Genomic DNA, 15,245 nt, shown 5'->3' with positions numbered 1-15,245 from the left:
TAAATAAGGCAAAACCTTTAAGGATTTAGCACATACATGCACAACAAAATGAGGATGCAGACAACACAGTGCCAGCTTCTCTGTTCTGGCCCACAGATGAGTGGAGGAAAGTGGAGTGCCCTCAGGCCAGGGAACCCCAGCTCCGGTCCCTGACTTCGTCACTGACCTATAAATAGCTCGGTTAAGTCACTGTCTCCCTTAGGAAGGAGGGAGTTGGGGCCGGTGGTCCCTCCTGGCTGACTCATCCACGGGTTTCTGTTCGCGTTCGGTCTGGTTCCCGCTGTCGCCCTCGAGGATGACCCGCCCCGCCGCGCGCCCCGCCCCGGCCTCCCCGCCCCCTCCCCCGGGCCGGCCCCCGCCCAGCCCTGCCCGCCGCCCGGGGCCCGTCGCCGCCTGCCGCCGCCGCCGAGGTGGCCGCGGGCGCGGGAGGCGAGGCGGAGGGCCGGGCCGGGCCGGGATGGGAGTGCGCGCAGCGCAGAGCTGAGGAGGGCGAGCCTGCGGGTCCCCGGGAGCCGCGCGGTTCCCGCGCCGCCGCGATGATCCCTCCGAGCGGCGCCCGCGAGGACGGCGTGGACGGGCAGCCGCCTTCCCCTGCGTCCACCGGCAGCCAGGAGTCCAAGGTACGGCGCGCTCTCGTCTGGGGGCCCCCGCTCGCTCCTTCCCGCGTCGGGCCGCTGGCTTCCTCCGAAGGGCGCTGGCGCCGAGGCCAGACCGTCCCCACCAGGCTGGGGCTCTGGGCGCCCCCGGGACGGGAGAGCGGGCGGCATGAGCCTGCGCCCTTCCCCCGCGCGGAGCCGGGCGCTCGCGGGTAGCAGAGCCGGGGGCGCACGCGGGGCTCGGGGGGCGCACGCAGGGCACACGGCGGAAGCGAGGCTCTCCAGGCGCGGGCGGCGCACGAGGGGCTCGGGGCGCGCGCGTGTCCTGCGCGGCAGGGCGCGGCTACCCGGTGCTGGGACCCCGCCGATGCCCAGGGCGTGCATAGAGATTAGGCGGCTGGGAGGCTGAGGGATGGACAGAGCGACACTCCCCCAGAAAAGCCGGGCATTGGCGGGCCAGCGGGGGTCGTCTGCGTCCCAAGGGTCTCAGAACCCCTTGGCTTAACGGCTCGTCGCCAACCTTAGACCCGGCGCGTATCAGGGCAGGGCCGCATTCGCAGGAAAGTTGTACCACCTCCTGTGGAAGTTAACACTCGGGAACTTACACTTGCTCTTACGAGTTACGCTGATTCACTAGCAACCCCGCAGCACTCTGTCACTGTTACTCGTCCTCTGAAACTCTCCTGGGTGCCGGGCACATGTTTGGAAATCTTGAAAGAGGATCAACTACAATGAGGCTGCTGGGCAGGAGATGCCAAATGGCATCTCAGCCTGCCCTGGAAACCTTAAGATGGAGTTTGTATTGAGGGGCTTTTCAGGTGCGGGGCTCGCCGCCCTGTATGCAGGTCTCCTAGTGAGTTGCCGGAACATCTTTGCAATGCGGAGCAGTCTCTGTACAGGGGTGAAGGAAAGGGGACCCCAGTTTGGAAGGCAGGTCAGATGGAGCCAAGAAAAACCCCATCCTTGTCTCTCTTGACACACGTCCCTGGAAGCCACTGACAACCTAGCAGGATCAAACCACAGCTAAGTGTTTCTCTGTCTAAGGGAAGCTGGGCACTGGCCAAATCCCAGCCTCGGAAGTCAACCTTCAAAGACGGTAATCCAAGACAGAGAGCCTTGCATTATTTTTATTTAATTTAAATTTTTTCCTGATAAATGTTTGATCTGGGGCATGTGTGCCCCTTTTCTAAAATTTAGTTGAAAATGGGGCAAAGCCTCCCTTCCAAGATCATCGTAAGGAAGAGCTGAGATGACTTAAAGGCCTTCTCGGTGCAGTGGAAAGACTCCCATCAGTGTTTATCCACTTCCTTCCTGACATAAGGAGATGGGCCATATCTAACGCAGATATCAGCCACAAAGCCATCTCACAACCCCCACACACATGCCACCTCTCTTCTGACTGAAGTGTCTGTGTGTCTCATCATTGTCCGTCATTCATCATTAAATACCCAAGTGATATGGAATAGTGGCCTTCAAAGGTGACCTCGAATACTGAACGTGAGTGTAGCCACCCTAGAGTGAAACTGATATTAAACCTGGTGAATCGGGCCTGTTGCTCTGCACTACGGGCGCTCCGCGTAGGCTTAGCATTCGGGTATACAGCGACATGATTCAAGCACACTGTATGGATTTGCTATTTATAGATATCCTAATGTAAATTCCTTGGCACAGCAGAAACTACATATGTAACACCCGTAATTACCACCTATTTCCTTGACTTATGGCTTCAAATTGTACATTTCAGTTTTTCTCAAAGTAGTCTACACACCTGAAGTGTTTATACATTCCTAAATTTGTTGCCCTGACTTGGGTGTTCTTAATCAGTGGTGATGGGCTACTGGGGCCCAGGAACTTTAGGAAATTGAATGCCAAGTACTGTGCCTGTGCATTTTTCCCTGGCATAGCATTTATGATGTTCTCAAAGGAGTCCATGAACCTCAGAAAGGCTAAACTGCTGGTGTGGAGGAAGGCGTGAGAAGGGGACAGGATGGCATGAACTGGGAGCAAAGGAAGGCTGTGTGCATTGCACCAGGAATGCCACGTGTGAAAGTTCATTGGCATTTACAAGCCTCTTCCACTGTGAAGATGAGTGCCTGGTTCGGAAAGTGTGAACAAGACATTAATAGTCATCCCATCTTAGTTTCCTCTGAAGTGGTCCGTTTGTGAAAATGCCACATGGGGCAAGCATGGTTCAGGCCCTCTGGGCATTGAGCTTTCTCACCACAGACTTTTAAAATTACTTTCTTAACTTTTTGTCTCTGGTTATAAGGGTAACAAACACTTTTTGTAGGAATTTGCAAAATCCAGACAAAAATAAAGGGAAAAAATCACCCATTGGCTCACAGTCCAGAGACAACTATTGATAACATGTTAATCTGTAATTGTACAGCTTTTTTAAAAAATCGGTTTCTAGCTTTACGTATTTAGCAGAACTAAGGTGAGCATCCACTGAATGCTTGCTATTTGTTAGACACAGTTTGGCCTTTCACAGGCGCCTCATGAGGGAGATTGCGTGTTATTTCCATTTAATGGATGGCAAGGCAGAAGCTCAGGAAAGCTAGGTGAGTGAGTTGAGTGACACAGGCAAGACAGGGGCCCAGGGGGCGTGGTTCTGAAGGGCAATCTCTCAACTGCTTGCAGGCTGCTTTACATCCTCCTGGTTCACCTAACATCCTAACAAAATAGTTTGCAGGCCTCTAAACGTCATTCCCAGCAGCAGTTGTTGGTCTTTTCATCTTAAAAATCTTTGAAAACCAGTTGAGCCACGTTATCCTGCGAAATGATTAAAGACCAATTTTTGTCCATCTTCTTTACATTTTGTTTCGCCACCCTTCCCCAAAAATATCCTTACGGAAAATTATGGATAATGTTTATTGTGTAAATTTATTTTATTTCTATGGAAATTTTTTAATGGGAAATCACAGAATCATCTGGAAAATGGAGCTGCAATAAACACTTTAGTCCAGAGGCCCCAGTGGAAGAAGACTGATGCTGATTGACTGCCCTGGGAACATCAGATGTTTCCAGAAGCCTGCATTTTTTGCAAATTCCTTAGAATGCTAGATCATGGAATATTAGAATCGGAAGCATGAGAGGTCATCTATTCTGGATAATTTTTAAAATTATGGATAATGTTTATTGTGTAAATTTATTTTATTTCTATGGAAATTTTCAACATACACAGAAGTAGAGAAAACAATGTAAAGAACCGTCACGTACCGAATCACTTGGCTTCCCCAATGGGCAGATCATGGAAGAACTCGTTTCATCTGTTATTCCCACCACCACCACCCCTCCCCACACAAAGAAAATCCCACATCAAATCATTTCATCCATAAATATTTCAAGTCGCAGCTCTAAAAGATAAGGGCTCTTTTTGTAAACATGACTACAATCCCATTACCACATATTCCAGCAAGTGTTTTCAGCCATGGCTCAGTATATTCTTTGGAGGGCTATGAAGTCTGTTGGGAGAGCTATAAACAACCAGAACTGTCATTCAAATCATGCGTGTACATCACTCGGGGAAAGGATCCATAGCTTATATCAGACCAATAAAGTGTCTGTTAAATGTCCTCTTTTTTTCTCTCTTGAGAAAATTGAAGCCTCAGGAGAGGGGCAGTGATTGGCCTAAGAAATCGCTGGCAACACCCTGGCATAAGAGCCCCATTTGGGCCTTGGATACCCCGGTACAGTTTCCTCAGAGTGAATTCCTGTAAGAACAAGAAGTAATGTAGCTGATGTGGATTTTATTCTCATAAAATTGGTTGTGTCAAAAGCATTTGAAAGCCACCGAAGAACCTCACCCTTCTATCTTTCCACTAACTATTCCAGAAAGACCACAACTTAATTTGTGTTCTAAGTGCTTGACAGACACCACTGAATACTAAGTAAAATGCCACGTGTCAGCATCCCGCATGTCAATGACTGTCTTCTCCTACTGACTTACTGACAACATAGAAATCTTCCAAGGATCTAATAGGAAGGTTTGGTATGAAGGCACTTTGCCATCCCTCATATGATTCATGGTCACATTTTGATGCTGTGGAAAGAGTGTAGGTTTTGAGGTCAAATAGACAAGAGTTCAGATCTTTTCTCATGTTGCCATCTCTGTGATTATGGCAAGTTGCCTAGTCTATCTGAACCTCAGTTTCCTAATCTCTAGAAATGAGGCTGCTAATACCCAATTGACATGGCTTTGGTAAGTCTGTACCTATTATGTTGTAAACATTTGTAAGCACAAAATATTGTTTACTTTGTCTTCCTGCTTCAAATTAGATGAGTTCTGTCACTGGCCAACTCCAGGTGTCATCACTGAAATAATTTCAGTAACTGAAACTGATACTCCATTAGTATAACTGAGATTTCCTCCCTTTGGACTTTTAGTTAGGATACTGAATGCAGAGAAATTTTGTCTTAGCTATTTTGCATCCTAGGAAGATAAACCATAGACTCACTGGTATGTGACTTCCATTTTGAAAGGTGACATAAGTTACACAGTGTCCCTTTGGAGCCACAGACCAGGGTGCCCCCTCATTTCTGGACGGTCCTCTCTGAACCTGGACCACTGCCTAAACTAAGGAGAACTGACCTAACCTCTCTAACCAAGAGGATGTGCTCTGCATCTCCCAGAAAGGTCTGTATCCATCAGTCAGCAACTATTTCTTGAGTGCCTACTTTGTGCCCAGCGCATGTCACACATACAGATGAAGCTAGTACTGATAAGGAACTTAACTTCTACTCAGGGGAGAAGATGAAAGAAAATGGAATCTTGACTTTGCATTCAAATCACTTTAGGGAGTCCAGGCTATAGGCTAGACCTACTAAATGGAAATCTCTAAATGAGGGTCCCAAGCATTAGTATTTTTTTTAAAGCTTCCTTAATAATTCCACTGTGCAGGCAAGTTTGAGAAACATTGGTCTAGACTATAACAATTGTGGAATGTCAAAGAAAGCAAGATCCTTTCCCTCCTGACCAAGGTGCTTGAAGGAATCGTTGATAGTTACTTTCTCTCCTTCACTTCTTATTTACACTTCAGTCGGAAAAAATGGCTCTGGCAAAGGTGGCCTGCTATTGTCCTGCTTGTTGTCAAATAATCTTAAGCTTTACTCAGATGTGGCTGGATTTATAAGGTTAACTATGCCCTTCTTACGTTTATTTTATTGATCATAAAAGTAGTAAGTACTCAATATTGAAAACTAGAAAACAGAAAAATTAGAGGAAAAAATCCATTTATCACACAACAACTTAGAGATGAGGATTAAGTTTTTTGCTTTATTTCTTTCATTTCCTTTCACACACACACATTGAAACAAAATTGGAATAGTGTTATACATAAATGCATGTTGTGTTTTTTCTTCCACCGAATGTCTCCCCATACTTTTAGATAACCAATAACATGAATGTTAAAGATGGTCAATATTCTATTTCATTGTTGTACCACATATATTTCATCAATCCCTTCTGACTGCATATTTAGGTTTTTTTCTCGGTGTTCACACATTTAAAGGTGTTAAAATGTATATCCTGATACAGATACATTTGCATATATTTCTAATTAATTTCATGGGGAGTAGAATTGGTAGGTCTAGATATAAATATTTTAAGGTCTTTTATTCGCACTGACAGAGTGCCTCCTATAAAGATTATACAATAGCTTTTTTTCTCACTGAACTTTGAAGTATGGTATCATACCAGAAAGTACGCACATTGTAGGATTAACAGCCTAATGAATTTTCAAAAAAATAAAAACTCTTGATCTCTAGGTAACAACGCAAAAATCAAATAGAATGTTACCAGCACCCAAAATCTCCCTCATATCCCAACCCTGTCCCTGCCTTCCTAAAGATAAGTAATACCCTGACTTTTAACAGCATAAATTAATTTCCCTTGTTTTTGAACTTTGTATAGATAGAGTCATATGGTGTGTACTCTTTAATGCCTGGTTTCTTTCACTTAATATTACGTTGTTTGATTCGTCTATACCATTGCATGTAGCAATTTTCATTTTCATTGCTGTATAGCATTCCGCCATTGGAATAGACCACGATTGATCCACTCTACTGATGATGGGCATTTGTATTGTTTCTTGTTTGGGGCTGCCATAGCAATACTGCCATGATCGTTCTTACATGTAATCTTTGTGACACTCCTGATGGGTTACATCTAGAGCTACATTGTTGGGTTGTAGGGTACACATATGTTCAGCTTTAGTAGATATTGGAACTTTTGCTACCAACAATGCAGAAGAGTTCCATCTGCTCCTCATCCTATCAACACTTGGTATTGTCCATTGTTTTCATCTCAGCCATTCTCGCAGGGGACTGATTAGTGGTATTGCACTTTGGTTTTAACTTGAATTTCCCCATTGGCTAATGGGTTTAGCATTTTTATGCCTTTTAGCATTTGCATAATCTCTTGTGTAGTTGTTCAAGCCTTTGTCTATTTTCCTATTAGGTCATCTCTTATTTTTATTTTTCATTTGTAGGAATTCTTCACATGTTTTAGATACAAGTACTTTGAGAGATAAATGTATTCCAAATGTCTTCTCCTACTCTGTGGCTTACCTCTTCTCTTCTTAACAGAAATGGTTATTTAATGTCAATTTATCAGTTTTCCCCCTTGTGGTTGTGAGTGCTTTTTGTGTGTTCTGCTTATAAAATCTCTGCCTGCCCCAAAGGCATAGTGGTATTCTCCTGTATGATTTCCTAGAAATGTTATTGTTTTGCCATTTATAATCCACTTGGTCTATAACCAACTAGGAACTGCTTTTTGGTATGGTGTGAAGTAGGAGCCCAGATTCATCAGGGCACTGCACACCTACCTTTGCCATAACTGAGTGACTGTATTTCCAATTTATGTGAAGGTTTCTGTTCTGCCACCTTGCTCTATTTTCTATTCTTGTATCAGTATAACATGGTCTTCAATATAGTGACTTTATTTAAAGTTTTCATATCTGGAAGAGTAAACCTTCCAGCTCCGATCTTCTTTGTCAAAACTGTCAAATCACATTTCCATAAGCATTTTAGATCAGCTAATCAATTACCACAAAAACACCTGCTGAGATTTTGGTTGGGATCACATTAAATCTATACATCTCCTTGGAGAGAATGTTTATTCTAGTTCTTCCAAAGGTACATTCCATTCCAGACTGTTTGCTTCTGCCATGTGCCCAGGACATCATTAGCTGAGAACCTAATTTGATGCTACTTTTTCAGTTTTGGGGAGTTCTCAAAGTTGTATGTCTAAATTTGAGCCCCAAGTTTATGTGAGGGCAGATCTGTGATTATGAATTCTCATGGATTTTTTAAATTAATTGATTAATGAATTAATTTTATCTATCATTTGCCTATGTCTAGGCTAAGATTTCTTTATCATCAACCTGAGTTGGTGAGAAAATTTGTTTCCAGTTCATTCTTTCTTTCTTTTTCAGATCTCCACTCCATGTGGGCCTCCAAATCCAATCCCCCTAGGTTTTAATTTTAAGTTGTAGAAAAATAGACATAATGTAAAATTTACCATTGTAGCCATATTTAAGTGTACAGTTCTGTGGTATTAAATGCATTCACATTGGTGCACCACCATCATCACCATCTGTCTCCAGAACTTTTTCTTCTTCCCAAACTGAAACTGTGTACCATTAAGCAGGGACTCCCCATCTCCTCCTACCCCAGTCCATGGTCCCTACCATTCTACTTTCTGATTCCATGAATTTGACTACTTTAGGGACCTCATATAAGAGGAATCACATACTATTTGTCCCAGTGTGACCGTCTTATTTCACTTAACATAAATCTTTAAGGTCCATCCATGTTGTGGTATATGCCAGAATTTCCTTCTTTTTTGAGGCTGAATAATATTCTATTGCGTGTATACACTGCATTTTTTAAATCCATTCTTCCATCAATGGACACTTGAGTTGATTCAGCATTTTGGATATTGTGAGTAATGCTTCTGTGAACTTGGGAGTACAAATATCTGTTAAAGCCCCTGCTTTCATTTCTTTTAGGTATATAGCTAGAAATTGGATTGCTGGATTATATGATAATCCTATGTTTAAATTTTTTGAAGATTCATCATACTGTTTTCCACAATGGTGCACCATTTTAGATCCCCACCAGCAATGCGTAAGGGCTCCAGTTTCTCTACATCCTCATCAATACTTGTTATTTTCCATTTTTTATTTCCTAGAGGGTCTGAAATGGTATCTCTTCATTATGGTTTTGATTTGCAATTCCCTAATGATTAGTGATGTTGAGCATCATTTCATGTGCTTATTGGCCATTTGTATATCTTCTTTGGAGAAATATCCATTCGAAGCCTTTGCCCCTTGTTTAATTGAGTTGTTTTTGTTTTTGAGTTGTCGTAACACGGCTTTTTAAAGCAGCAAATTTGAAGGACAAAGATGTATTGAATTGTCTTATTATTTTAATTGTACTTATTCACTATAGAGGTTTTTTTCTTTATACTTTCAAAAATTATTTGTTTTTTCTTTTGTGAATTGTCTATTTATATCCTTGTCTATTTTGACAGTGCATCCATCTGTTTCCTATAGGTTTTTTAAAAAATTATTTATAAATATTAAAATCATGATCTTTCATATACATTGCTAACCTTTTCACAGATTGAAATTGTTTTTAAATTTTATCACATTTTCAACATAGAAGATTTATTTTGCTGTGTTTTTGAATGTCTCAAATTTATTAACTATGGCTTCTTTTTTCCATTTATATTTAGAAAGGTCTTCCCCTCCCGGGGAGCAGATAAATATTAAGACACATTTCTCTAGATCCTTAATATATACTTTTTACTTTTTTCACTTTAATCCATCTGGAATTTATGTTGTTATGTGGTATGGAAGAAATCTAATTTTTTTTCTAAATGACTAATAAGTATTTCTAAAACTATTTGTTGAATAATTCGTTCTTTTTTCACTGATTTGAAATGTTACATTCATTATGTAATAAATGGTAATATGTACTAGGTTCTCTTTTAGAATCATCTGTTAAAGTCTGATGATTTTGTATTGATACTATACTGTGCTTTGGCATTACTATTAAAAGGTTTTAATTATTGTAGCTTTATAGAGTGATACAAGTATCCTCCTGGGAGTTTTAATCTAGGTGCACTCAACTTTTTGTTTTCCCATTATGTCATAAAAATAGTATTTTGAAAATAATTGCATGGAACTTTTAAGATCATTTCAGTGAAATATTTATAAGTAGTGGAACTCCTCATCCAGGAACATAGTATATATCTTTAGTTATTGAAACGTCTTTTATGCCTCTCATAAATGCTTGGGGATTTCCTTTAAATACTTTTGCCCAATTCTCGGTTAGCTATTCCCTGGACATTTTATAGTCCAGGTGTCTATTATACATCACCTCTTTTATTTTCTAACTGGTGCGAGCTGACATATAGGAAATTTGTTTTATATTAATTTTGTGATCTAAGGTCTTTTAGATCCCATTTCTTATTTGTTAATAAAGAAATGCAGTATCACTGAGTGATTCAGAGCATATGGACTCTGGAGTCAGAAACATCTCTGCTCAAATCCCAGTGTGCCCCTTTGAGATGCCATTTACCAAGCTTCCCTGCCCTTTGACTTGCCTGAGCTTCACTGTTCTGTCTGTAAAGTGAGCATAATAATGCCCTTCTGTGGCATTAAATTAATGGTTCAGTTAATTAGTGTGTGCTAATCACTTGAACATAATAAATGCTAGCTATTTTATTAGGTTATGATAATGTCTACAATAATAATTTTACCTCTTTGACTACAATTCTCTCTTTTTGGGGGGGTTGCAGTGGGATAGGCAGGGATAGGGATTTATTGCTTTAGAACTCCCCAAATATGGTAAATATTAATGGAGGTATTGGGTAGGTACCTGAGTGACTACAGATGCCACCACTTACTTTAAATGTAAGTGCACATTATCTGTAAGTGTATGTTGCGCACTGTTGGTGCTATAGGGTGGCTCTCTTAAGCCATCTCGTATCTCCAGCCACTCTTGAAGCTACTGAAAATTTACACATTTCAGCCTCAGAAATATAAGGTGGTGCTTTGCAAATTTAACTTCAAGACAAATCTAGTTCCAACTAAATCATTCCTTAAGACCTCCTTCTACACAGATTCCAGACTCCCTACTCATGTTCGCAGTTAAACTGAGACAGGATTTCTTGTGCCAAAGATGGGTAATGTTCTTAGTTTACTAAGAATTTTCATCAAGAATGGATATGGAATTGTTCCAAATGACTTTCTGACAAGTATCAAGGTTATTATGTGATTTTTTTTGGTCCTTTGGTCTCTTTATATGATAGATTAGAGTAATAGATAACATAGTATTACACTTTTCCTACATTCCTGGAAAAGGTCTACTTGGCCATGGGGATATCCTTTTAATAACCTGCTGGGTTTTGATTGCCAATACTTTATTATTTTTACATTTATATACATAAGGGAGATTGTTCTATAACTGTCACTTGTGACCTAGGTCATATTTTATTTTAAAGGATGTGCCAATCTTTAAAAAAAATGGTTTAGGAAGATGTCCATGGATGTTTCTGTTTTTATTATTTTATTTTTTTCCTTTGGAACAGTGTGTAGAACCTTGATCTCCCTTGAAATGTTTGAAAAAAAAAAAACCCTGCCAGTAATATCAAAACCTAGCACCTATTTTAAAATAAATCTTGAAAGCAGTTTTTCCATTTTATTATTCTATTTTCTTTTTTTTCTAACTGGGTATAAGCCAGATTTGTTGGCTTGCATTTTGCCAGAAAATTACTCATTTCCTTTAAATCTGCACATCACCTCCAGATGAGTTTCTGTAGAAACAGCCCTGGGACCTTCCTTCAATCTCATCTCCTCATTGCTCCCTCGAGCAGGAATTCATGTGCTCTCTCCTGCGAACACCCTTTTCTCTAGCTCTCTGTGTGCTTGCAGCATTGATCCCTTAGGTCTGGATTTGGGGTCAGGGGTGCTGAGCACCAGTGCTCACATTTCCACCTCACCATGAGCAGCTCTCCCTGCCCCCTCCTGATGTCTCTCACTCTCCTTGGATTTCCTTCCAACAGCTGGAACAGCTCCCCTCCGGTCCTATTAGCTATCAGTTACTCCTCCACCCATCACTTAAATGGTGGTCTTCCCTAGTGTTCTAGTGTCAGCCCTCAGCCCTTCTTGCCCTCCATCATCTCTCTGGGTTTCGCCTGGAACATCTTACCTATTCTATTCATTTCATCCACCAGCTGATGACTGTCAGATATGAATCCAACACAGACATCGCTCTTCTGAGCTCCATACACAGCTGCCTTTCGGATACCCGTCTGGATGCCCTCCATGCATTTTAAATTCAACCTACCCTCAAATGAGCTACCATTCTTGACTCAAATGCCAGCGCAGTTCTTCTTGTGTGCTCATGAATCATCCACAGAAGAGCATCGTTCAGGGAGTCAGCCACGCCAGAAAACCGGTCATCTCTGACCACCCCCGTGGGCCTGAGCAGAGCTTGTCTGGTAGCAGGTGGACAGGACACAAGATATCTATTGGCTCCCAGAGGGAGCTCCACTTATCTGAAAATGAAACTTGTACCTGTTGCCTATCTCTAATGGCCCTTATCACTGAAGCTTCACTCACACATTTTCAGGCCTGGGAGCATCATGACACCCTGGGCTCCCTTGCCCTTCCAACTGAAATAAGGGGCATTAGGGAAAAGAGGTACAGAGTTCTGTGTGCCCCTGGTGAGACCCTCATGTTCCCGTCCTCCATCTCCAACCTTCTCGTCTTTATCAGAACAAGGAGACCTTGGCAAAGAGTTCCCCTAATACCCCCTTTCCCAGTGACATCAATCTCCAGAAGAAACCCTTGCTCTCTCGCTGTGTAACCTGTGCATTTACTGACCCAGCTCCCCAGTGGTCCATAGCTTCCGCTTCCCACTCTGGAATTCACTCCTCAGCAAAATCCTCTCTCTCCTCAACTTCTTCTCTAGTGTATCCTCCACTCTTAACTCTCTGACACCCTGTCCTTCCCCTGAGGCTGCACACGTGGTGGCTCTTTTCTGCTTTGTCTGGCCTGGTAGCTGGGGAGGCCCCCTCCCTACTGCTTCCAGACCCTGCCTCTCCTGCTCTAAAGCACGTAGCTTTAAAATCCACGTGCTCAGGCTCTTCCACCCGCCACTAGCACCAGCAGTCTCCTACCAGCCCTGTAGGTCCTCCGTGGTGGTGGAGGCTGCTCACTCCGACTCACTCTGCCTCTACTCCTGTCTTAGTCATGGGTGATTTTCATATCCTGCAGATGACTTTTCCTAATGCCTGACTTCTTCAGTCCTTAAACCTTTCTCCTCCTAAGATCTTGTCTTCCACTCTCTTCCATGTCATTGTCCCCTTCCGTGACCATTCCCAAGACTTCACACGATGATCTCCAGAATCTCCCTTTCAAGCTTCCCATGCAACCACCGCCTGGTATCTTTCTACCATTCCAATAATACTCCAGCCCTCCATGGGCATAAAATCCTTTAAATTGGAAATCTTACCCTCTTTTCTCTGTCCCTTAAGCATTCTAGGTTCTCAGATTCCTTTTTAACATCTTCGCAATTGCTCCCTTGCAAACACCCCGAGCTCCCTTGCCCCTGCAGTGTGCAGAATCATGTGTGAAGCCTTCACTTTGCCTGTAGCCAATTTCTCACCTACTCCATACCCACACTTCTGGAGAAAGTAGAGAAGACAGACAATAAACAAGGTGAAAACAATGCATAATCTTGTTTCAGGCAGTTATCAAGTTACTTAGAAGAGCACAGTGTGGGGTGGGTAACATGAAGGAGCTATTTTACTTTGAGTGACCAGAGAAGGATTTTATGGAAAAGTGACTTTTGAGACAAAGACTAGGATGAAGTGAGGGCATAAGCCAACATCTGAAGATCTAGGGTAAGAGTGGGGTGGGGGAGAGATCTGGGCAGAGGCTCTGAGGTGGGAACAAGCATCTGTTCTGAAGAGCTGCAAGAAATCTTGGGTGCTTGTTGTTGAATGAACAAGAATGAAAACATCAGAAGGTGAATCCAGAGAAGTGAGTCCAAGGGCTAGATCTGTACTGTCCAGTGTGGTATAGCTGTTACCCATGTGTGGCTAGTTAAATTTGCATTTAAACTAATTACAGTAAAAAAAAATTTTTTTGTTCTTTGGTCATACTAGTCACATCTCAAGTACTTGGTAGTCCCCTGTGACTAGTGGTTACTGTATTAAACACCACAGATTATGGACATTTCCATCATTGTAGAACATTCTTATAGACAGTGCTGGCTATCTTATGGACCTTAATGGCCATGCTAAGCAATCTAGATTTTGTTTAAGAGATGACCATTTTAGAAAGCTAGGGAGGAAGAGGATCTGGACAGTACATGACTTACATTTTACAAAGCTTGTTCTGGCTTCTGTAGGCAGTGGTACTATGTGGCATAGCAAGAGCAGAAGTAAGGAAACCAGTTAGAAAGCTGTAGTAGTCCAGATTGGGGATAATGGTGTGTTATGTTAGACCAGGCATATGTTAGTGGAATATTTAACCAGTGATAATTTTTATAATAGATCTTGACAATAGACTCAACAAGATTTGCTATGAATGTGATGTGAGGTGTGAGGGAAAAAGAAACGAAGGATGATTCCAAAGAGTAAATCCATGTATCAAAATCCTTTATGATCCATAAAACCCTATACAAACATAAATTGGTAGCAGTCATGGTAAACTTCAAGAAGATGAGACATGAGCTTAATCTAACAGATAACCTTTCAAATATGGAAATTGTATGATTGACTTGACTGATATTGTATATGGGAAAGAAACAATCAAGAAAGTTGAGCAAGTCAGACAGAGGTCTTAGACACTGGGCAAAGGGATTTAAATTTGAAGGGTAAGGCTAAGAGGAGCCATTAATGTTGTAACAGTGAAACAGAAGGTCGATTAGCATGGAGAGAACCTAAGGCCAGGCAGATGGACAAACCAGTCTTAAGAAAATGACAGAGAAAATGGGAAGGAAGAGAAGAAAGCAAGCATGGAAGGACTTTCCAAGACAAGCGAGTGTGTCTAGTTCCTCTCAAGACAACCATCTTCAAAGAATTGCACAAGTGTGGAGGCTGGGTTCAACCAGGAGGATGCTTATCTGGCCAAAGATCATACAGTCAGTGAATGGCTGGAGTAAGAATAGAATTCCAAGATCAGAGGCTGGAAAAATCCCAAAGAGTGGGGTAGGAAGTCAAGAGAGCATAAGAGCTGATTTTACCAGTGAAGAAAATAAGATGCAGGAGGGAATGAGAAGCAAACAAGGTCATCAAGAATTAAGACTGTGAATTCCACTGCTTTCCAGAAACTCTTCTCTGCTATGTTGCTTGGTCCATGTAGGTTATCAGACAATGTTTAGTTATAAGGATTGGTTGTTAGTCACAGAGGTCTATAGTCTTATATCTTCATGTGGCCAGAATATGGCAATAAGGTATACAGTCATCCAATAAGAAAATATTCTGATTTTTAGCTTCTATAAGTATAGACCATCTCTCCACAAAATTAAAAACTGCATGTGGAACAGGAGAAATACCTTGGTTTGTAATAATTTCCTTCAGTCAGGGAGTCTTTCTGGTAAATTATGATTATTATATCTGCAATAGAAAAA

General features: G+C 42.1%; 1 protein-coding gene across 2 annotated transcripts in view; it reads left to right on the top strand.

Moving 5' to 3' along the window:
• Nucleotides 1-363: 363 nt before the first annotated feature.
• STAC (SH3 and cysteine rich domain) overlaps nucleotides 364-15,245 on the top strand; it is a 130,520-nt gene continuing 115,638 nt past the window's right edge. For both annotated transcript variants that reach the window (XM_036921566.2, XM_036921565.2), the window contains exon 1: nucleotides 364-620. In XM_036921566.2, the coding sequence (XP_036777461.2) occupies nucleotides 537-620 (84 nt within the window). In that variant the 5' untranslated portion in view covers nucleotides 364-536. The remainder of the gene's footprint in view (nucleotides 621-15,245) is intronic.

This window comes from Manis pentadactyla, chromosome 14 (genome assembly GCF_030020395.1).
Source record: "Manis pentadactyla isolate mManPen7 chromosome 14, mManPen7.hap1, whole genome shotgun sequence".
NCBI lineage: Eukaryota > Metazoa > Chordata > Mammalia > Pholidota > Manidae > Manis > Manis pentadactyla.
The sequence above is the reverse complement of the archived record's forward strand: the minus strand, read 5'-3'. Positions and strand labels throughout refer to the sequence as shown.